This window comes from Gadus morhua, chromosome 20 (assembly GCF_902167405.1).
Source record: "Gadus morhua chromosome 20, gadMor3.0, whole genome shotgun sequence".
NCBI classification, from domain to species: Eukaryota; Metazoa; Chordata; class Actinopteri; order Gadiformes; family Gadidae; genus Gadus; species Gadus morhua.
Genome location: NC_044067.1, coordinates 24,608,257 through 24,629,573, shown reverse-complemented (window position 1 = coordinate 24,629,573; position 21,317 = coordinate 24,608,257). Strand labels below are relative to the sequence as shown.

At 47.7% G+C, this 21,317-nt stretch overlaps 1 protein-coding gene, 9 non-coding genes and 1 pseudogene across 10 annotated transcripts; all 11 read right to left on the bottom strand.

Annotated features, from left to right (window-relative positions):
* Positions 1 to 1,169: 1,169 nt before the first annotated feature.
* On the bottom strand, positions 1,170 to 3,650 carry LOC115532850 (uncharacterized). The gene is made up of 6 exons (XM_030342822.1): positions 3,491 to 3,650; positions 3,198 to 3,393; positions 2,986 to 3,087; positions 2,710 to 2,839; positions 1,762 to 1,980; positions 1,170 to 1,651 (listed from the first exon to the last, which is right to left on the bottom strand). The coding sequence occupies exons 1-6, from the start codon at positions 3,595 to 3,597 to the stop codon at positions 1,449 to 1,451; spliced, it is 957 nt and encodes a 318-aa protein (XP_030198682.1). The 5' UTR covers positions 3,598 to 3,650; the 3' UTR covers positions 1,170 to 1,448.
* Positions 3,651 to 15,511: 11,861 nt separating this feature from the next.
* Positions 15,512 to 15,630, bottom strand: LOC115533763 (5S ribosomal RNA). The gene has a single exon (XR_003974254.1). It is a non-coding gene; the product is annotated as a 5S ribosomal RNA (ribosomal RNA).
* Positions 15,631 to 16,053: 423 nt separating this feature from the next.
* On the bottom strand, positions 16,054 to 16,172 carry LOC115533732 (5S ribosomal RNA). The gene has a single exon (XR_003974231.1). It is a non-coding gene; the product is annotated as a 5S ribosomal RNA (ribosomal RNA).
* Positions 16,173 to 16,588: 416 nt separating this feature from the next.
* On the bottom strand, positions 16,589 to 16,707 carry LOC115533742 (5S ribosomal RNA). The gene has a single exon (XR_003974240.1). It is a non-coding gene; the product is annotated as a 5S ribosomal RNA (ribosomal RNA).
* Positions 16,708 to 17,128: 421 nt separating this feature from the next.
* On the bottom strand, positions 17,129 to 17,247 carry LOC115533739 (5S ribosomal RNA). Its single transcript, XR_003974237.1, has one exon. It is a non-coding gene; the product is annotated as a 5S ribosomal RNA (ribosomal RNA).
* A 416-nt stretch (positions 17,248 to 17,663) lies between these two features.
* Positions 17,664 to 17,782, bottom strand: LOC115533753 (5S ribosomal RNA). Its single transcript, XR_003974243.1, has one exon. It is a non-coding gene; the product is annotated as a 5S ribosomal RNA (ribosomal RNA).
* Positions 17,783 to 18,007: 225 nt separating this feature from the next.
* On the bottom strand, positions 18,008 to 18,125 carry LOC115533752 (uncharacterized; annotated as a pseudogene).
* Positions 18,126 to 18,547: 422 nt separating this feature from the next.
* On the bottom strand, positions 18,548 to 18,666 carry LOC115533744 (5S ribosomal RNA). The gene has a single exon (XR_003974242.1). It is a non-coding gene; the product is annotated as a 5S ribosomal RNA (ribosomal RNA).
* A 421-nt stretch (positions 18,667 to 19,087) lies between these two features.
* LOC115533741 (5S ribosomal RNA) lies at positions 19,088 to 19,206 on the bottom strand. The gene has a single exon (XR_003974239.1). It is a non-coding gene; the product is annotated as a 5S ribosomal RNA (ribosomal RNA).
* A 418-nt stretch (positions 19,207 to 19,624) lies between these two features.
* LOC115533740 (5S ribosomal RNA) lies at positions 19,625 to 19,743 on the bottom strand. Its single transcript, XR_003974238.1, has one exon. It is a non-coding gene; the product is annotated as a 5S ribosomal RNA (ribosomal RNA).
* A 423-nt stretch (positions 19,744 to 20,166) lies between these two features.
* Positions 20,167 to 20,285, bottom strand: LOC115533761 (5S ribosomal RNA). Its single transcript, XR_003974252.1, has one exon. It is a non-coding gene; the product is annotated as a 5S ribosomal RNA (ribosomal RNA).
* Positions 20,286 to 21,317: the final 1,032 nt, after the last annotated feature.

Genomic DNA, 21,317 nt, shown 5'->3' with positions numbered 1-21,317 from the left:
TAACTCCCACACCGAATCGCCCACATTCAAAAACTTGTACGCACAGATTCACTGGAGTCTGCTGCATCTTTTGGCATAGGCCACGCCCATTTGCGTCTATAATTTTTTTTCGCAAAATCGCGAAAACCGCAAAACTGTTTTTTCCCTACTCCTCCCACATTTCTTGACCAATCGACACCAAACTTTGCACACGACATCTTCATACGCACACGCAAAGGAATCCTGAGACAGTTTTTTGATTTGACCTTCGACGACGAAACGGTAGCGTTTTGAGTATTGGTTTATGAGCTAAATTAGCCGTGGAAAATCAAAAATCCAAAGAAATCCAAAATAAGACATCGGAACAAGTCCAAATTTTACACACATGTTGGTGCTAACCTTAATGTCGTTTGATAAAAATTCCGGAATTTTTCGCCATTAGGGGGCGCAATAAACGAGGAAATTGTATATCTTTTAATTGACCTGAGGAATGTTCTTCAAACCCGAGGGAAACCATCAAGGGGCAATCCCGAGTCTATATAGAAAATATGGCCAAGAAATATTAATGTGGACGGGAGTTATTTGAAAAAGGAAAATTGTCTTTGGAAAATTTCGCCACAGGGCGGCGCCAAAAAACGACGACATTGTCTATCTCCTATTTGGCCAATGGAATGTTCTGAAAACGCGTTTTAGGCTATAACTCCCACACCGAAGCTCCCACAGTCAAAACCTTTATATCCACATGTTGTTCACGGTAGCATTTTGAATACTTGCTTCGCGTTGTGCCGGCGAAATGCACATTTCTTGTCGCGTTGTGCCGGCGAAATGCACACTTCTTGGACCCCTGCATAACTGCTTGCAGTTCTAGTTATTATTATTATTTATTTTTTTCTTGAAGCTGCTTATGTGGCAATACATTTGTTCTTCCTCATGTCTGGCGATTGCAATTGTCCCATATATCATTACGGAATGTTTCACATGCAGTGCACATTTTATGCATGCCCTTTTCCTGCAGTAGCAATGTTAGCTCAACGTTTAAGCCCTTAAACGAGCACTGTTGTGTTTTTCACTTTTTCTGGCACCCACTCTTTGTCAATGTAATGTTAACATGAACGGGGATTAATAAAGTTCATCTATTCAAGGCGTTGTCCTTTGAAGCACAAACATTTATTCAAAACATGACGCTAAACAACAACAAGAACAGCAACAACCGGCAACAACAAATGAGGGAACACAATGAACCAACGCAAATCATTTCAGTCATCCAGCCATGCCAGGTCCATGCCCTCATCTCTGAAGGACATCCGTCTCACACCATAGTCCCAACGCAGCTCTTCGTTGCCGGCTATGTTTCTCTGGGCCAAGAACAGGACAGTGTCTTGGGGTCCGTCTGCGAAGTTCAACTGGATCAACACAGGCTTCACATTGGACGCCTTGCCCGAGTCGTTCATGCGCCTTCCAAAGGTGTCCTATCCAGGGCGGCACTCGCAGGGGAAGTTCTGGGAATCGATGCACAGCTTGGTGCCTAGCCTGCCCCTGACGAAGAAGAGGTAGCACATCACTCCCTCCTGCATTTCATCCATCATCTTCTTCCCCTCCGATTCAGAGATGAGCTTTCCGTGACAGTCGCAGATCACTTCACCTTTGGAGAACGGCATGGTGGCAATGACGCCTGCACAGAAGAGCGAAAGAGAAACACAAACACATAAACAGCCGTTATTTTGCTGCCATGGCAAAGTCATCACAGTAAAGTTTGCACTGTGCTTTTCTGTCTTCCCTCACCTCTACCCTTGTGTTCTCTGAAATCCTTAAAATCGATCACCTTCCACCTTTGCTCCACCACTGACTTGAGGACACCTTTGTCGTCCTCAATGGCTGCCTTTAAAGGGGAGACCCACGCCTGGAGCACATCCGGGAGAGAGGGGACATTCGTTTTCCACTCCTCCTTGGCCACAATGGCTGCCACTTTGGCCTCGGTCGGTCGCTGCCTGCCAGCGGAAGCTGGTAAGAACAGAGGGAGCGAGTTAGTGAGGCGTGAGGCAGTGACTGAGGCAGTGAATGAGTGAGACTGGGATTGAGCGACAGAGTGAGCGAGTGAGGCATTGTGTATGTGAGTCGGTAAGACACACAGGCGATGGGAAAAGGAGATGCAGTCATAGTGAGACACTAAGCAGCTCTTCACAGACGGCATACAGTATCTGTTTGACAAAGACCAAGCCGGTGCCTACCGGGGACATGTAGCACACGCTTTTCCAGCTGGATGCGCCTCCAATTGAAATAGGGCGTCTGTTCATCACCAAACCCGGCACCGACAAGTCCTCTTATCTTTGGAGGGCGCGAGGGCACCTATTGTTACGGGGAATTCACTGAAGAAAGCGTCCCATTGGTCGTCACGTGACCCTTTCCCCGACACAGAACTGCAGGAAGAGAAAAGCACGCATGGCAACCGGGTGGCTGTGATGTCGGACGTGTTTGTGTCAGCGCCCTTAACGCACAATGTTTACCTTTTGTCCCGCGAAGACGTCCCCGTGGCCTCGGCCGTAACGGGCGGCGGATTCGGGCCCGCTCCCTCGCAGATCTTCCGACAGCTGTGTCGTGGAGGAGAGGTGTGAAGAACAAAAACCAACTAATCACTACCAGCTCCAAGTTATCCAAGCAACCTGCTAGTTCTGGTCGCTTAGTGAGGGCGATTGCCACACCCCTGTTTAAGTAATAAAAGAGTACACTCACTGCCTCCAGAGACGGCACAAGTCGGACCTGGGATTGGCCACCCCAGGAAGAAGCAGCCCTGGTCATCCGCTGCTTCCCCTTTCCGCGTCAGGTAGAGCGGCCTGATGGCCGTGAAGTAGGCACCTAACCACTGTCGGTGGGAAACGAAAGGCCAAGCTGTGAAATCCCGTCCGCGGAAACGCTTTCTTCACTTGCTTTTTTTCACATTCAATTCTTCACTTGAATGTGAAAAACAAAACAAAAACATCAAAACAAAAGAAGACACGCTCTGCTCACCCTCTCCTCGTCTACGCTGAAAACAGCTCTGTCCGCACCGTCTCGGAAGTAGATCGTCGCCCCGACACCGGCGCTCACCTGCCTGTCATTCCACTCAGTGACCTGTTACGGGGGACTCTTATTGTAGGCGAGGATACAAACAACTCGAACCGAGCAGAGTCAAAGTTGGAGGGAAACAGAAACCGGCTGGAGGGAACATTGGAATGAGTTACTTTGAAGTCCACCACCGTCTCTTCCGGTACACGGTGCGTGATCGTCAGGGTGGCCATGCAAAAGTACCGGTACAGCGTCATCTCATGTTGCGGCAACCGCTCGCCCGTTAGGAGCCCATGGCAAGCTTCCTCTGTCCGACCCTCTGCCATCTCCAGCAGACGCTTGTGCTCAGGCCTGTGCCCCGTCTCCTGAGAGCTGACATGCATCACAGATTCATAAAAGCAATGTACACTTGAGACATGAAAAAAGAAGAGTCCCCTCAAATGCTAATCAAATCGTGAGCGCAACCAACCTGGGCTCTGCACCATGCGCGTCCTCCAACGGTTCACCGACAACAAAGAATCCTCTGTTTTCGAGGTGGTCGACCAGTGAGCGGCAAGACGCTTCATCCGGAACCATGGCGGAGAGTTCCTGGTATTCCCAGCGTCTACCAACCCTGGGTTAGGGTTAGGGTTAGGATTAGGGCGCTCCCTCATGCGCCATGCAGCAGTACATGGGACTATCATGTAGTCTCCCATGCACTACTACCATGTAACAGGAGGAGAGGAGGGCACGGGCACAAGCAATTTAAATACGTTTGCTTCCATAAAATAAACGAAATGAAATAAAATCAATAAAATAAATAAAATATGTGAGAAAGGTTATGTTTAGGAGGGGGGGGAGGGAATAGGTTATGGTAAGGAACTGATTGAGTGGCTATGTTTTAGGAGAAAGGATGCTGGGGAAGTTATGATGAGGACCGGGACGGATGGAGGGGCGAGACCGATCATCATTTAGGCCAAACGGGGCTATGGAGGAAAGCTTAAAGATCCACCTTCTTACAGCAGCTCTCCTCTGGACCAGGGACCAACCGACATTGGTCTCTAGACCGGACAATGAAAAGTTGTTGATATGATTTGAAATGAAGTGAGTATACAGCCGTTTATCGTTTGTTCCTTTCTGAATATGGTAAATGTGTTGTTATAACCTTGGTTTGATAGTAGCTCCCGTTTCGCCCACATAGATGCTCCTGCATAATTTGCACTGGATGGCGTAGACGACATTGCAGGAGAGTAGTGTGAAGGTCTGCGAGATGGGGACACCGGCTCGACAGTTGAAGATGTATTTCAGGTTGGTAAAAAAGGGGTCGAAGGTTGTGCGTATTGCTTTGTTGTGTGCCGTATGGACTAGCATGTCCTGCAGATTTTTATTACGGCGGTATGACATTACATTTTTAAAAGAAGCGAGTGGGGCGGTTTGAGTTTTGGCGGAATTAAAATGTTGTTTTATAGCTTGCTTGAGGGGGCCTAGTTGTCGCTAGAATGTTGTAATGAATGGAATTAACCTATGTTCCGTGTTCTTTTTTCCATGGAGAACGGGCCGGCCTGGCTGGAAGAGGGCGGTCACTTCCCCTTTAATAGTCCAAAGAAAACGTTTGGAATAGCCGCAAGGTCTAACGGCCTTGAAAAGGGTCCTGCTGGCCTCCTCTACGTGGTGGGGTAGAGAGCAGATGCGGTGGAAACGGATTAGTTGTGACTTGATGATGGAGCTGAAAGTATGCCGGGGATGGTAGCTGGTGTTAAATAATAAGGAAAGCCTGTCCTTGTCTTTAAAATAAACCTTGGTGGCTAATGTTTTGTGTCCATCCTTCGTCTCTGTGAAAAAAACTATCGTGTCAAGGAAGGGGACCTGCTGAAGATGGAGAGTGTGTTTGAGTTTGATATGGGGGTGGTGTGAGTTGAGGTTATGCATAAAGTGGTTGAATTCCGTTTCGGATTTGTCCCAGAGTCCAAAGATATCATCTAGATAGCGGAAATAAATTAAGGGGCGTGACAGGCATTTAAGAAATGCAGATTCCTCCCAGTCGGCCAGATAAATGTCCGCGTAGGCCGGTGAATATTTCCTCCCCATGGCGCAGCCGCATATTTGTAAAAAGAACGATTTCTCGAATAAAAAGTCGTTACGGATAAGAGTGATTTCTAAAAACTTTAAAATAAATGTATCAGGATGAGATGGATCAGGTGACGAAGCCAATGCTTTCTTCACCGCCTCAAGGCCCAGGACAGTGTCGATGTTCGTGTACAAGGAATCTACATAGATTGAAAAGATAAACGTGTTATCGGGGACGGTGAGATTTTTTAACTTGTTAACAAATGTATATGTGTCCTTGAGGTAGCTCGGGTGAGTATGGGATAGGGGGTTTATATAAAAATCTATAAACTCCGCCAAATGGTACAATTCAGAGCCACAGTCACTTACTATGGGGCGTCCCGGAGGGACCACGAATGGAACAGTCCAATTCTCTGGGGGTTTGTGTATTTTGGGGAGAAGGTAGAATAATTAAGACCCTAACCATCGTCTCAGTCTCCAGGTACATGGGCTGCGTGAGAGGGCGATAGTAGAGGGGGTCATTAAGTTGACGTGTCGCCTCCAGAATGTAATTACTTCGATCCTGAATTACAATTTGCCCTCCCTTATCCGCCGGTTTAATAATTATCTCATGGCGAGATTTTAATTTTTTGAGGGCCTGTTGTTGATGGGCAGTAATATTGTCCTCCCCTACAGGACGTCGAGGTCGGAGGTCACGGAAGGAACGGAGGTCCTGATCGATGAGCTGGCGTATAGGCTTCGAGACGGACTTCATGGCTGGTTCCCAGATAGACGTTGTAGTCTCAACGGGTCACGGTCTGGGAGTGACGGTGTGGGGATGAAGGTGAGGCCTCGTTCGAGGATCTCCTGACGGGGACAGATGAAGAGCAGAAAGGTTAGTGACGTTAGATACTGAGGACGGAGGGGACGGCGGTGCGCCTGGTGGTCTGGCTATAAACCCAGCTGAGTCAGCCAGTCATCCAGCATAGACTTCGCTGTCTCCGGAGTCCAGTGAATGTTGTCATGGGCGGTCTGGAATTTAAGTGTCGACAGTGTGTTAAGGTAGCCAGCACGTGAGTCAACGTCCTCGATATTATCTCTAATAAAGTCGTTAAAAGCCTTGACACAACGGAGTTGGGTGGCGGATAGTTAAATAGATACCGTTAAGAGGGGAATAGCAATGCCAGCCTGGGGGAATTTTTCTCTGGCTGTCCTAATTAAACGTCGGGTGTCCTTGATTATTGTGATGGCTGTTTGTTCTCTAAGACAGTTGTTTTTGCCGATGGATAACAAAATGAGTTTAGTGTCCGGTCTGGGAGATGTGTGTCTCAGATAGCGGCTGTTAGGTTTCTTAATGTAGCTCCTGGAAAGCTGTCTATTTGGATGTCGTCCATTTTTCTTTTTGGAATCCGGGCCAAGTTTGAATCGCCCGTGATAATTATGGGTTTTCTGATAGGGAGGGACCACATAGTGGCTTTGCGGTTCGTAGGGGGGTGTATGCAGGGCTGGCGGTAAGAAGTACTGAGCATAGAGGAAGAGAAAAGGGAAGGAGAAGTCGGGGCTTGGCGACTCAGATCTTCCCCCACTGGGGCAAGGGCAACATCAGCAGGAGTGGTCAGAGGAGGCGTGAGAGGGCAAGGGTGAATCTCAACGCAAACTGTGAGTGGGTCAGATTTCTTAATTGAACCATTATTAATGATGTTTATCTTTTTCATTGTCAGGGAAGGTTCCTCCGCCTGGCCAGGTAGTGGAGAGGTCAGCGCCAGCGAGGAGGACGGCGGGCAGAGCCGTTTCCGGGTCGCGTCACCTGTAGGGGAGAGACGGCTGGGTCTAGGGGTTGAGGAAGCGAGAATGGTGACTGGGGGCTCGGGGTCCGGCGTGGGAGATCCAAGGCTCGTCTGCAAGACGCAAGGAGGGTCAATGACTGCCGAGGTGGTCCGCACCGGTGGGACGACCGGAGGCGGACGCGGCCTGGTCACTGGTAAGCGCTGTGGCAGCGGGGGGCTACCTTCCTAGCCATCCCTAATGGTGGGATACCTGTTCTAATGGATTCTTCTAAAATTTCTGTGTGATGGAATTGATTGTAGTATTTGAAAATAATGTTTAATTAATTTCGGGTCTAGATCAGTTGAAAGACTCGTCCCGACCGGAGTCAATTTCAAAAGAGAATGTTTCTGTGGATCTGTGGGGTGAGTAGGCCTACCCAATAGGCTAAACCTATTTCTAAAATCATTAGCCATTTCGTTGGGAGAAAATGGAATGAAAATAAAAAAGGCCCAGGCCTATTTACAAAAACAGGAGGGGGTTTGGGAGTTGGAGTTTAAAAAGAACCAACGTAGGGGCAGACTTTAATGCGGTTTGGGACCACTCTGTGGACAGGACGGCTGTAGTAGAGGGCAGTGATCAGAGATCAGCGTCGGTTGCATTGAGGAAATGGGCTCAGGAATTTTCAGTAATAGATATATGGCGCGTTACCAATCACAATAAACAAGACTTTTTCCGCAAGACATCATTCATTTTCCAGAATAGACTTCATTTTTGTATCGAAGGATCTCCTCGAAAAGGTAAGCACGGACATGATCCCCCTGGCCTTCTCAGATCACAAGGCTGTCATCTGTAGGGCTAACCTTTCCGTATCTCGTGACCGCGCCCCACGCTGGCGCTTCAATACCTCTTTGCTGCGCAATGAGAGCTTTTTGGTGCAACTTGAATCTGGCCTAGCAGAATTCATATCTTTTAACTTGCATTCAGTAGAGGACACTCGTATCCTATGGGATTCTGTAAAAGGCTATATTAGAAGTAACTGCATATCGTTTTCCTCTAATTTAAACAAAACGCGTCAACGCAGGATTCTTGAGCTGGAGGGTGATCTCGGGCAACTAGAAGGTACTATGCACAACAACGTAACTCCTGACTCAATCACCCAACGTAATAAAATAAAAGAGGAGCTGAATTCCCTATCCCGACAGCACGCTGAATTTCTTATCCATCATACGCGCCAGCACCATTACTTTGAGGGGGCCCGCCCCAGCCGGTCACTTGCCTTAAGCCTTCGTGCCAGTGAAAACTTTGCGCACATACCCGCCATTAAAACACCAGCTGGCGCTCCAGTAACTGACCCCAAATTAATTAATGAGACATTCCGCTCCTTTTATTCCAACTTGTATAGTTCTGAAGTTCCTCATGACTCTTCTAAATTTGATTTATTTTTCAAGAATTTAAATCTTACTAAATTGCTGCCCCATGAGGCTACGTCTCTGGACAAACCATTTACCCTACTCGAATTGGAGAGGGCTTTACGCAGTCTTAATAAAGGCAAATCGGCGGGTTTTGACGGAATTCCTCCAGAACTATATTTACAGTGTTGGTCTCAACTTGGCCCTCTATTGCTGAACATGATCAATCATGCCATTTCAAGTGGTTCCTTTTCAAGAGATGTTAACACCGCTACAATCACCTTACTCCATAAAAAAGGGAAAGACCCAAATGAATGTGCAAATTATCGTCCTATATCGCTCTTGAATGCTGACGTTAAACTTTTTGCTAAAGTGCTTGCACTAAGGCTTGAACCCCTTATGAATAAGCTCATTCACCCTGACCAAACTGGCTTCGTAAAATCTCGCTTATCTTCTGATAATGTTCGCAGACTTTTGCACATTGTCGAAGCTTCAGCTGAGGTCCAAACGCCCTGTGCTGTATTATCTCTGGACGCAGAAAAAGCTTTTGATCGCCTTGAATGGCACTATTTATGGGCTGTCCTTCAGCATATGGGATTTGGTATCCATTTCATCAACATGATTAAAACGCTCTACGCCTCCCCTTCAGCCATGGTAATGACTGGCAATATCTGTTCTTCGTTGTTTCCAGTGGGCCGCAGCTCTAGACAAGGCTGCGTTCTTTCTCCACTTTTATTCATTTTATCTTTGGAACCTCTGGCCCAGACGGTGCGTCAGTCAACCCATACTCCTGTTATTGTCCATGGAACAGATCATTTCATCTCTCTTTATTGTGATGATATTTTGCTTTATCTTGGTGATGCAATTAAATCTACACCACATATTTTGTCTATATTTGATCAATTCGGGAGTATCTCTGGCTACAAAATAAACTGGTCTAAGTCAGCTCTCCTTCCTCTAAACGACACTATGAGGCATGCTTCCTTACCAAACATTATTCCAGTAGTTGACAATTTTAAATACCTAGGTCTATCGATTTTTCCTTCATTACAAACTACAGTCTCGGTTAATTATAACTCGACTCTCAGGCAGGTGGAATCCGATTTGGAGCGTTGGTCGTCCATTCCTAATTCATTTCGAGCAAGAGCTTCTATCGTAAAGATGAACATCCTACCGCGAGTCAACTTCTGTAGTTCAATGCTTCCCTTAGCTCCCCCAGTTGGTCACTGGGATAAACTACATACATTTGTTTCCAGGTATGTCTGGAAAGGGAAACGCCCACGGATTAAAATGTCTATTTTGCAGAGGCACAAACTCTCAGGTGGCCTTGGACTTCCAAATTTCCAGTTTTATTTTTGGTCCTCAACCCTTCGTTCTCTTCATACCTGGTTAGATCCAGAGGCTCAGGTAGCCTGGCGTTCATTAGAGGAACATCTAGTAATACCACATAGGCTTTAGGATGTTATTTACTCAAACATCCCTCTCAAAATGTGTAAATCCAAATTTGGCTCTTTAATCTCACATCTTGTTGCCATATGGAGAACTGTGGAATCACAGTCTAGCAATCACTTTAAATTCCATCCTCACCTTCCTTTATTTAATAATTTCGCCCTTTGCTTGGGTGGTCACCCGATGTCCTTCCCTCAGTGGAGGGATAAAGGGATTAATACCCTTTCCGACATTATGTCAGATAATGCGCTCAGATCTTTTCAGGACTTGAAATCGCATTACAATTTACCCGGCACCTCCTTTTTCTTCTACCTACAACTCCGCAGCGCCTTACGGGCATACGGAGTCCCCTGGGGTGAAAACATGGTGCCTCATCCAATTCATAAAATATGTGGCAGTTCATCTACCAAAGGCTTGGTCTCTGCTCTATACACATTTATGTCCAAACATGCAGAAAAACCTTTGCAAGTGGATAGTCGCTGGAGCCATGATCTCTCAATTGCACCTTCTTCAATCAATTGGTCCATAGTCTGGTCAAAGCTTGACCTATCTTCGCGTAATCCCAACCATCAGATGATTCACTACAATTTCATACACAGACTCTACTGCACTCCTCATAAATTATTCTTGATGAAATTAAATCCATCTCCTAACTGCCAGCTATGCTCTCTAGGTACTATAGGTACCTTTGTTCACATGGTCTGGGAGTGCCCTGGGGTGAGCGACTTTTGGAGTATGGTATCCAATAGGATGTCTATAGTACTTGGGCGTACCATCCACTGCTCCCCAACTATCTTATTGCTGAGTGATTTTACGGGTCTAGATCTTTCTCTGATGCACCAACGCTGGTTTTTGGTAGGCCTTACTGCTGCTAAAAAGCTTGTAGCACAGAGATGGAAAGCTCCTCATGACACAGTCATAGATCTGGCTAAATTAGAGAGATCTGTGGCCAGCATGCATGGCGCCCAAGCTAGAAATATTAACTTATGGTCCACCTTTATTGACAGTATGTTGGGAGGGTAGTCATGGCTTACTGTATCTATGCCTTACTCACTGCTTTTTCATCCTTTTCCTTTTCTTTTTGTTTCTTTATCTATTTCACATGTTAGTATTAGGCCTATTGAACAAATTTGCTGAGTTTCTCAAATTATTGATTCTGTCTTTGTGGGAGGCAAGACCTGGGGGTGGGTGGGCTTGGGGGGGAGGGGGGGAGTATGGTTGAGTATTATATGTGTTATGTTGTCTTACTTGTGTATATGTGTAACTGTTTCTTGTATGAAATATAAAATACAATAAAAAATTGATCACAAAAAAAAAGAACCAACGTAGAAAAAATAAGGAAAAGATAATGGAGAGATGTAAAATCAACTAAACTAAAATAAGGTTAAAACCATAGCTTGCAAAAAATGGAGATTAAAACAATAGATGTAGTTATAACCATACGATAAACAAAGAATGTAAAATAATAATGGCAAAATAGAAGACTGTTGATCCGGTCAGCTGGTGCAATGTCTTTTAGCTAGGAGGCATGGTTAGCTTAGCAAGGAAGCAGGATAACGTCGATTCCCCCAATCGGTTCAGTCGAGTGTTTTTTAGCTGGGAGGTAGGCTGTGCTTGGGTTAGGAGACAGGGTGTCGTTGATCCGCCCGAGGGGGTTGTAGAATATCCCAAAACTGTTACAGTCCGAAGTTAAAAAAAAGCTGAACACGTAGATGTCTCTGTACTCACCAGCCAAAAAAGGGGGGGCCATTTGAAGGAGATTCGATTAAAACCAAAGGGAATAAGGTAATTTCCACAGGTGGTAAAAAAGAATAAAGTTTATTCGCTCCAAAATGCAGGTCAACTAAGTTAAGACTAACTTTGTTTAAAAGTAACTTGAAAAAAACAAAGTAAAAGAAGTAAAATACATCCAAATTAGAAACTCCAAAGTTGCGAAAAAAAAGGGTTAGGGTTAGGTTCAAAAGCAAAGGTCGGCGCCGCCACATGCGGTGACGCCGGGGGCACGGGCCATCATCACACAACTAACCTTTATCTCCAACCCAACCCCACACTATGAGATGATGTCCTGGAGGTATTCTACGGAGAGGCCTCCGTATCTGAGCCCCTCAGTGGTGGAGCAGCCGAACGAGGCTTCCCGGCAAGCCTCCTGGCGGTGCTGGCACGTCTAGAAAACATGCGTGCGTGTGCCATCGGCGTGACGCCGTCCGCGGGTGGGTCAAGGGTCACACGGGACCTTCTGGCGGTATGGGCGTGTCCAGGATGGCGCTGTCAGCCGGAGGGTTGAAGGTCTGCCGGGCGCGGTCGGAGCCAACGGGGCTGACGACAGGGACAGCGTCCCGACGAGCGTTGGTCTGGGCAGACCCACTGGGGGGTGTCATGCCGGGAGACGCAGGAGCTGGCTGAAGGGGCGTGGCGAGGGTCCGGCGCCGTGGCAGGGCGGAAGCGCTGGTCTGGGCAAACACATGGGGAGGTGTCGTGCCGGGAGACGCAGGAGCTGGCGGAGGGGGCGTAGTGAGGGTCCGGAGCCAAGGCAGGACGGAGGTAGGTGTCGTTCTCTGCGGCAGGGGCGCGGCCGGAGGGGGTCTCAAGACTGCAGGGAGAGGGGGGAGAAGAGGGAGAGGGGGGGAGGAAGTGGGGAGGAACAGAGAGGAGAAGAGGGAATAGCAGCTGGCCTGGGACGGAGAGCGGTCCTCGCGGTCATCGCTGTCCGGGGCCCCGGGGTCCGGGGAGGGAGGCGGCAGGTCGGAGGAGGGCAGGGAGCCGTCACGCAGGGCGTCCGCGGGGCCACCGTAGCCCTGTAGTGGTCTCGCAGGAGGATGGTGGTGGTGTGTCCCCAGTTGCGAGCGTTGCCATAAAGAAAGGCAAGGGTTGCGGCGTTGGGGACAGCAGGGCGGATGGAGGCCGTCAAGGAGGCGGTGAGCCTGGCGATGATGGGGAGAGGGTCCGGGCCGGAGGCGTTGTCCAGGTGGTGGGCCGCCTTGATGGCCGCGAAGATAAGGCGGTTCTTCAGCGCGAAGTCCGGGTCATCAGAACGCGGGGCGTCCGGAGCTAGGGGTCTGGAGCGCGCGGCAGACGTCTCCGGAGGTCTGGGATGTCGTGGAGGGCGGGGTCGGGCACGGGGCCTAGGACCCGGTCTGGAGGGCACCTGGTGGCGTGGTCCAGGAGGGCCGGTAGGTAGGCCTCGGTCACGGGCGGAAGTTCTGGCACGCGTTAGCTTCGTGGTAGCTGCGCTCATCTCGTCGTGGCAAAAACCCGGACCGGTAGGCCTGAGGCAGGAAAGCTGGGGGATACGAGGCCGACTCGAAGGGAGACGGGTCCCGGGCGGGTCATGAGCGGGCTTCCCAGTCACGTGGAGGGGGGTCGCGGGGAACCCAGTCGCGCCCGTAAGGGTCCGCGAATGACGCGTAAGTGCGTCTCATGGTATGTGGGGGTCTAAAGGGTAGACTAACCAGAGGGGCGATATCCGATGGGTCCCGGGGTCTATGGTGGCGTCTTCCGTGCTGGACCAGAGTCCAGTCGTCGCGCTGGCTCGGAGCAGGCATCATCAACGGTAGGTTGCGTGAAAGGCGAATGGTGAAAGGTTAAAAACTAATAAAAACACGAGTGGTCCGGTAAAAAGTCTGTTTTTATTTGGGTTTAATAACCGTTTATGCAGGTACGACGTTTCGTCACAATAGTGACTTCATCAGGTACAACAGAGCAATAGCAAACCGTGAAAAATGTCCATACAATTACAAAAAACGAGCCGCGGTGACAGTGACAGTAGTAGACGCGTACACACACACGTTCCACTGAGCACTAGGGATGAGTCGTCGCGACCGATTCGTTACAACGAACGAATCCCGAACGTGAACGACAAGAACTGGTTCCCCAAAACAAGAACTGGTTCTTTGATTCATTTTTTTAACATAAACCAAAAATATGGTCACGTAAATAAAATATACAAACGAACAGAGTCTCCCCGCGACTTATATTGATTGAGTCTACAACGTTCTCAAAGATTCAGCCAATGAGAGGTAGCAATGGTGTTGCAATGGCACCTGGGTAAACAAATGACAAGGCGGTACCGTCGAATATGCGCGCTTTCTGTCTGACGTATCTTGGGTCATACCATTCGACGTGGGGCCTCTCATGTATCCCCCTAAATTTCGAAAATAGACTTGACCTCCATCTGTTTATTGGATAAACGCATTTCCCAATCCCAGGAGTCTTTGCTCCATTCTACGTCAATTTAAGAACAAATAAAGAAATTAAACTGCAGTTCGTATTTTTTATTTATGACCATGAAAGTTCTGTAATGCCTGAACAATGAAGAATTAAATGTGAAGTAAAATAAAATTATAAATGTAAAACCATGAATGAAATATAGAGAGTAAGCAAGAGGTATAAATATTGGTGGGACGTTTGTTTATACTATTTAGTGTATCTTCTCGATTTCCAAGGGGGTTAGAGCCTAGAAGTGGTTTAAATTATGCTCACGGCCGTCTCGCGGGGGGGGCGTTAACGAACGTAACAAACGAATCAAAACGAACGAATCAAATAAACGAATCGTTATAGTGAACTGAACTGAAAGAACTAGTTCCCGGAAAATAATCATTTTGCCCATCCCTAGTGGCCACAGGTGACTAGATGGTCCAATCACAGCTCGAAGACTTCAGCAAACTAAAGTTATAGTCTGTCTGTCTGTCTGTCTGTCTGTCTGTCTGTCTCTCTGTCTCTCTGTCTCTCTCCAATTCAAAAAGCTTTATTAGCATGACTATTGGTAAGCCAAACAGTGTTGCCAAAGCGTTACAGTAATACAAATATTACACATAATAACAATAGAGAACGTCAGAACAATATGTACATATATCAACCTATAACAATATAACATACTGATACTGACATATAGAATTAATAGTAAAAAAATAAATAATAATTCAAGTCATTCAATTAATGAAATGAAAAGCTACATAAAGGGCATTATAGGTTACTAGTAATCAGTTATCAATCAAACAGTGAGGCCTGGTCTAGAATTTCATTCTCTCATGTTGTGGCAAGCTGAGATAAACTGTCCTGCGAGGACAGAGCTGTCTTTTCTCTCTCCCAATAATATTTGTAGTTGGTATACATGTGAGTTTATGAAATGTGGGTGTTTTCGACCAAATTTGCTCTCCAATATTCATCGTGAACGTGATATGCGGGCCTAGGTTGTATTTTGGTGCAGAGAGAGAGAGAGAGAGAGAGAGAGAGAGAGAGAGAGAGAGAGAGAGAGAGAGAGAGAGAGAGAGAGAGAGAGAGAGAGGGGGGAGGGGGAGGGAGAGAGGGGGAGGGAGAGAGGGGGAGGGAGAGAGAGAGAGAGAGAGAGAGAGAGGGGGAGGGGGAGGGAGAGAGGGGGAGGGAGAGAGAGGGAGAGAGAGAGAGATCGGACAAACGGCCCTTCGGAACAATGGGTTCCGTTTTCGTAACATTGAACCGTCGGCCTAGTGGCATGTCGATCTAATGGGAAATATTTCGGACCATTGAGACGTCGGAACAATGAGGCGTCGGAATTACGGCATGGCACCGTCGTTTACCTTCATCACAGACTACAACACACACTCAGATATTTCCCATGATCCTTTGTGCAACACGTTGACGGGGCCTATACAAATAATGTTTGCAAATATTCAATTTCCTTCCAATTTCCCTGCAAGGTCCCTGTGAATGGGGGCAGTAGCAATAACAGTTTTTATAGAGCCAGTGTGAGCCGGAGTAAAGTGATGTATAGAGACAGATGTCTGGATGAGGTATGTAGCGGCATAATCATTCAGCGCACGGTAGGCCATTGCATCCAATGAGCTCGAGTTGAAAAAGTATAATGCTTACAGCACCTGGTATTCCCAGGCGGTCACCCATCCAAGCACTAACCAGGCCCGACCCTGCTTAGCTTCCGAGATCAGACGAGATCGGGCGTGCCTAAGGAGGTATGGCCGTAAGCATTTATAGACTTGACCATATTAGCTTTTATACAGGGGGAGGACGTAAGGAGTGAGCGCTGCCGTGGCCAGAGACGGGACTTGTACAGAAACAATGATTAGATCCATAATGAATGAATGAATGAATAAGTTATTCCAGACTCAGAGTTACATATTTGAACGCAATGCATTACACTGCTTTGGCGTCATCGTTTGCGTGATCTTTTGAAGAAACGTAGCGTTGCAAAACCTGGGATGGACTAAGGTGGACCGCCGTCATTGCAGCTCTCTGCTACGTCACTACACTGTCCACATGTTTCACAAATAGAGTTTGAGGAGACGTCGTCAGAGTCTGTATGTTGCTTAAATTCTCCAAAACAGTGGGCGCTAAAGATCAGCGCACGGTAGGCCATTGCATCCAATGAGCTCGAGTTGAAATAATATAATGCTTACAGCACCTGGTATTCCCAGGGGGTCACCCATCCAAGTACTAACCAGGCCCGACCCTGCTTAGCTTCCGAGATCGGACGAGATCGGGTGTGCCTATGGTGGTATGGCCGTAAGCAATTATAGACTTGACCATATTAGCTTTTATACACGAGGAGGACGTAAGGAGTGAGAGCGCTGCCGTGGCCAGAGACGGGATTTGTACAGAAACAATGATCCATAATGAATGAATGAATACGTTATTGCAGACTCAGAATTACATATTTGAACGCAATGCATTACACTGCTTGGGCGTCATCGTTTGCGTGATCTTTTGAAGAAAGGTAGCGTTGCAAAACCTGGGATGGACTAAGGTGGACCGCCGTCATTGCAGCTCTCTGCTACGTCACTACACTGTCCACATGTTTCACAAATAGAGTTTGAGGAGACGTCGTCAGAGTCTGTATGTTGCTTAAATTCTCCAAAACAGTGGGCGCTAAAGATCAGCGCACGGTAGGCCATTGCATCCAATGAGCTCGAGTTGAAAAAGTATAATGCTTACAGCACCTGGTATTCCCAGGCGGTCACCCATCCAAGTACTAACCAGGCCCGACCCTGCATAGCTTCCGAGATCAGACGAGATCGGGCGTGCCTAAGGTGGTATAGCGGTAAGCATTTATAGACTTGACCATATTAGCTTTTATACAGGGGGAGGACGTAGGGAGTGAGAGCGCTGCCGTGGCCAGAGACGGGACTTGTACAGAAACAATGATTAGATCCATAAGGAAGGAATGAATACGTTATTCCAGACTCAGAGTTACATATTTGAACGCAATGCATTACACTGCTTTGGCGGCATCGTTTGCGTGATCTTTTGAAGAAACGTGGCGTTGCAAAACCTGGGATGGACTAAGGTGGACCGCCGTCATTGCAGCTCTCTGCTACGTCACTACACTGTCCACATGTTTCACAAATAGAGTTTGAGGAGACGTCGTCAGAGTCTGTATGTTGCTTAAATTCTCCAAAACAGTGGGCGCTAAAGATCAGCGCACGGTAGGCCATTGCATCCAATGAGCTCGAGTTGAAATAGTATAATGCTTACAGCACCTGGTATCCCCAGGCGGTCAACCATCCAAGTACTAACCAGGCCCGACCCTGCTTAGCTTTCGAGATCAGACGAGATCGGGTGTGCCTAAGGTGGTATGGCCGTAAGCAATTATAGACTTGACCATATTAGCTTTTATACACGAGGAGGACGTAAGGAGTGAGAGCGCTGCCGTGGCCAGAGACGGGACTTGTACAGAAACAATGATCCATAATGAATGAATGAATACGTTATTCCAGACTCAGAATTACATATTTGAACGGAATGCATTACACTGCTTGGGCGTCATCGTTTGCGTGATCTTTTGAAGAAACGTAGCGTTGCAAAACCTGGGATGGACTAAGGTGGACCGCCGTCATTGCAGCTCTCTGCTACGTCACTACACTGTCCACATGTTTCACAAATAGAGTTTGAGGAGACGTCGTCAGAGTCTGTATGTTGCTTAAATTCTCCAAAACAGTGGGCGCTAAAGATCAGCGCACGGTAGGCCATTGCATCCATTGAGCTCGAGTTGAAATAGTATAATGCTTACAGCACCTGGTATTCCCAGCCGGTCACCCATCCAAGTACTAACCAGGCCCGACCCTGCTTAGCTTCCGAGATCAGACGAGATCGGGCGTGCCTAAGGTGGTATGGCCGTAAGCAATTAAAGACTTGACCATATTAGCTTTTATACAGGAGGAGGACGTAAGGAGTGAGAGCACTGCCGTGGCCAGAGACGGGACTTGTACAGAAACAATGATTAGATCCATAATGAATACGATATTCCAGACTCAGAGTTACATATTTGAACGCAATGCATTACACTGCTTGGGCGTCATCGTTTGCGTGATCTTTTGAAGAAACGTAGCGTTGCAAAACGAGCTGAATGTTTTTTCACCTGGTACTCCCAGGCGGTCACCCATCCAAGTACTAACCAGGCCCGACCCTGCATAGCTTCCGAGATCAGACGAGATCGGGCGTGCCTAAGATGGTATGGCCGTAAGCAATTATAGACTTGCCCATATTAGCTTTTATACAGGAGGAGGACGTAAGGAGTGAGAGCGCTGCCGTGGCCAGAGACGGGACTTGTACAGAAACAATGATTAGATCCATAATGAATGAATGAATACGTTATTCCAGTGTCGGAGTTACATATTTGAACGCAATGCATTTCACTGCTTTGGCGTCATCGTTTGCGTGATCTTTTGAAGAACCGTAGCGTTGCAAAACCTTTGGATGGACTAAGGTGGACCGCCGTCATTGCAGCTCTCTGCTACGTCACTACACTGTCCACATGTTTCACAAATAGAGTTTGAGGAGACGTCGTCAGAGTCTGTATGTTGCTTAAATTCTCCAAAACAGTGGGCGCTAAAGATCAGCGCACGGTAGGCCATTGCATCCAATGAGCTCGAGTTGAAAAAGTATAATGCTTACAGCACCTGGTATTCCCAGGGGGTCACCCATCCAAGTACTAACCAGGCCCGACCCTGCTTAGCTTCCGAGATCAGACGAGATCGGGCGTGCCTAAGGTGGTATGGCCGTAAGCATTTATAGACTTGACCATATTAGCTTTTATACAGGGGGAGGACGTAAGGAGTGAGAGCGCTGCCGTGGCCAGAGACGGGACTTGTACAGAAACAATGATTAGATCCATAATGAATGAATGAATATGTTATTCCAGACTCAGAGTTACATATTTGAACGCAATGCATTACACTGCTTGGGCGTCATCGTTTGCGTGATCTTTTGAAGAAACGTAGCGTGGCAAAACCTGGGATGGACTAAGGTGGACCGCCGTCATTGCAGCTCTCTGCTACGTCACTACACTGTCCACATGTTTCACAAATAGAGTTTGAGGAGACGTCGTCAGAGTCTGTATGTTGCTTAAATTCTCCAAAACAGTGGGCGCTAAAGATCAGCGCACGGTAGGCCATTGCATCCAATGAGCTCGAGTTGAAATAGTATAATGCTTACAGCACCTGGTATTCCCAGGCGGTCACCCATCCAAGTACTAACCAGGCCCGACCCTGCTTACCTTCTGAGATCAGACTAGATCGGGCGTGCCTAAGGTGGTATGGCCGTAAGCAATTATAGGCTTGACCATATTAGCTTTTATACAGGAGGAGGACGTAAGGAGTGAGAGCGCTGTGGCCAGAGACGGGACTTGTACAGAAACAATGATTAGATCCATAAGGAAGGAATGAATACGTTATTCCAGACTCAGAGTTACATATTTGAACGCAATGCATTACACTGCTTTGGCGTCATCGTTTGCGTGATCTTTTGAAGAAACGTAGCGTTGCAAAACCTGGGATGGACTAAGGTGGACCGCCGTCATTGCAGCTCTCTGCTACGTCACTACACTGTCCACATGTTTCACAAATAGAGTTTGAGGAGACGTCGTCAGAGTCTGTATGTTGCTTAAATTCTCCAAAACAGTGGGCGCTAAAGATCAGCGCACGGTAGGCCATTGCATCCAATGAGCTCGAGTTTAAATAGTATAATGCTTACAGCACCTGGTATTCCCAGGCGGTCACCCCTCCAAGTACTAACCAGGCCACACCCTGCTTAGCTTCCGAGATCAGACGAGATCGGGCGTGCCTAAGGTGGTATGGCCGTAAGCAATTATAGAGTTGACCATATTGGCTTTTATACAGGAGGAGGACGTAAGGAGTGAGAGCGCTGCCGTGGCCAGAGACGGGACTTGTACAGAAACAATGATTAGATCCATAATGAATGAATGAATACGTTATTCCAGACTCAGAGTTACATATTTGAACGCAATGCATTACACTGCTTTGGCGTCATCGTTTGCGTGATCTTTTGAAGAAACGTAGCGTTGCAAAACCTGGGATGGACTAAGGTGGACCGCCGTCATTGCAGCTCTCTGCTACGTCACTACACTGTCCCCACATGTTTCACAAATAGAGTTTGAGGAGACGTCGTCAGAGTCTGTATGTTGCTTAAATTCTCCAAAACAGTGGGCGCTAAAGATCAGCGCACGGTAGGCCATTGCATCCAATGAGCTCGAGTTGAAAAAGTATAATGCTTACAGCACCTGGTATTCCCAGGCGGTCACCCATCCAAGTACTAACCAGGCCCGTCCCTGCTTAGCTACCGAGATCAGACGAGATCGGGCGTCCCTAAGGTGGTATGGCCGTAAGCAATTATAGACTTGACCATATTAGCTTTTATAGAGGAGGAGGACGTAAGGAGTGAGAGCGCTGCCGTGGCCAGAGACGGGACTTGTACAGAAACAATGATTAGATCCATAATGAATGAATGAATACGTTATTCCAGACTCAGAGTTACATATTTGAACGCAATGCATTACACTGCTTGGGCGTCATCGTTTCAACCCGGTCTCACAGGAATCCGTGTAATGACTACGGACGCTTAACTTGAAATCCGTAGCCACATCACGGAAACACGCCGATTTCCGTGATGTGGCCACGGAATTCGCTCCAATGCAAGTTAATGACACTGATGTTCCGTGGCTCACACACGGATCCCCGTTTCAACGAGCGAGTCGACCACGGGGATTAATTCAAAACCCGTGGTGGTCTCACTGAAACACTTAAATTGTCCTTGATGTGTCCACGGAAGTTGCTCCAATGCAAGTAAATGACACTGATATTCCGTGGCACACACACACAGATTCCCGTTTCAATCTGTGTGTGTGCCAAAGTTGACCACGGCGGGGGCTTGACTCAAAATCTGTGCTGGTCTGACGGAATCACTTAAATTGTCCGTGATGTGGCTACGGAATTGGCTCCAATGCAAGTAAATGACACTTTTATTCAGTGGCTCACACACGGATCCCCGTTTCAACGAGCGAGTCGACCACGGGCGCCTAACTCACAGTCCGTGGTGGTCTCACGTAATCACTTAAATTGTCCGTGATGTGGCTACGGAATTGGCTCCAATGCAAGTCAATGACACTGTTATTCCGTGGCTCACACACGGATCCCCGTTTCAACGAGCGAGTCGACCACGGGTGCTTAACTCACAGTCCGTGTTGGTCTCACGGAATCACTTAAATCGTCCGTGACATGGCCACGGAATTTGCTCCCATGCAAGTCAATGACACTGTTATTCCGTGGCTCACACACGGATCCCCGTTTCAACGAGCGAGTCGACCACGGGTGCTTAACTCACATTCCGTGTTGGTCTCACGGAATCAGTTAAATCGTCCGT

Coding starts and splice junctions, on each gene's coding strand:
- LOC115532850 (XM_030342822.1), bottom strand. CDS start 3,597: ATGGTTCCGGATGAAGCGTCTTGCCGCTCACTGGTCGACCACCTCGAA. Junction 3,394..3,490: donor GCGCATGGTGCAGAGCCCAG/GTTGGTTGCGCT, acceptor GATGCATGTCAG/CTCTCAGGAGACGGGGCACA. Junction 1,652..1,761: donor CAGAGAACACAAGGGTAGAG/GTGAGGGAAGAC, acceptor TCTTCTGTGCAG/GCGTCATTGCCACCATGCCG.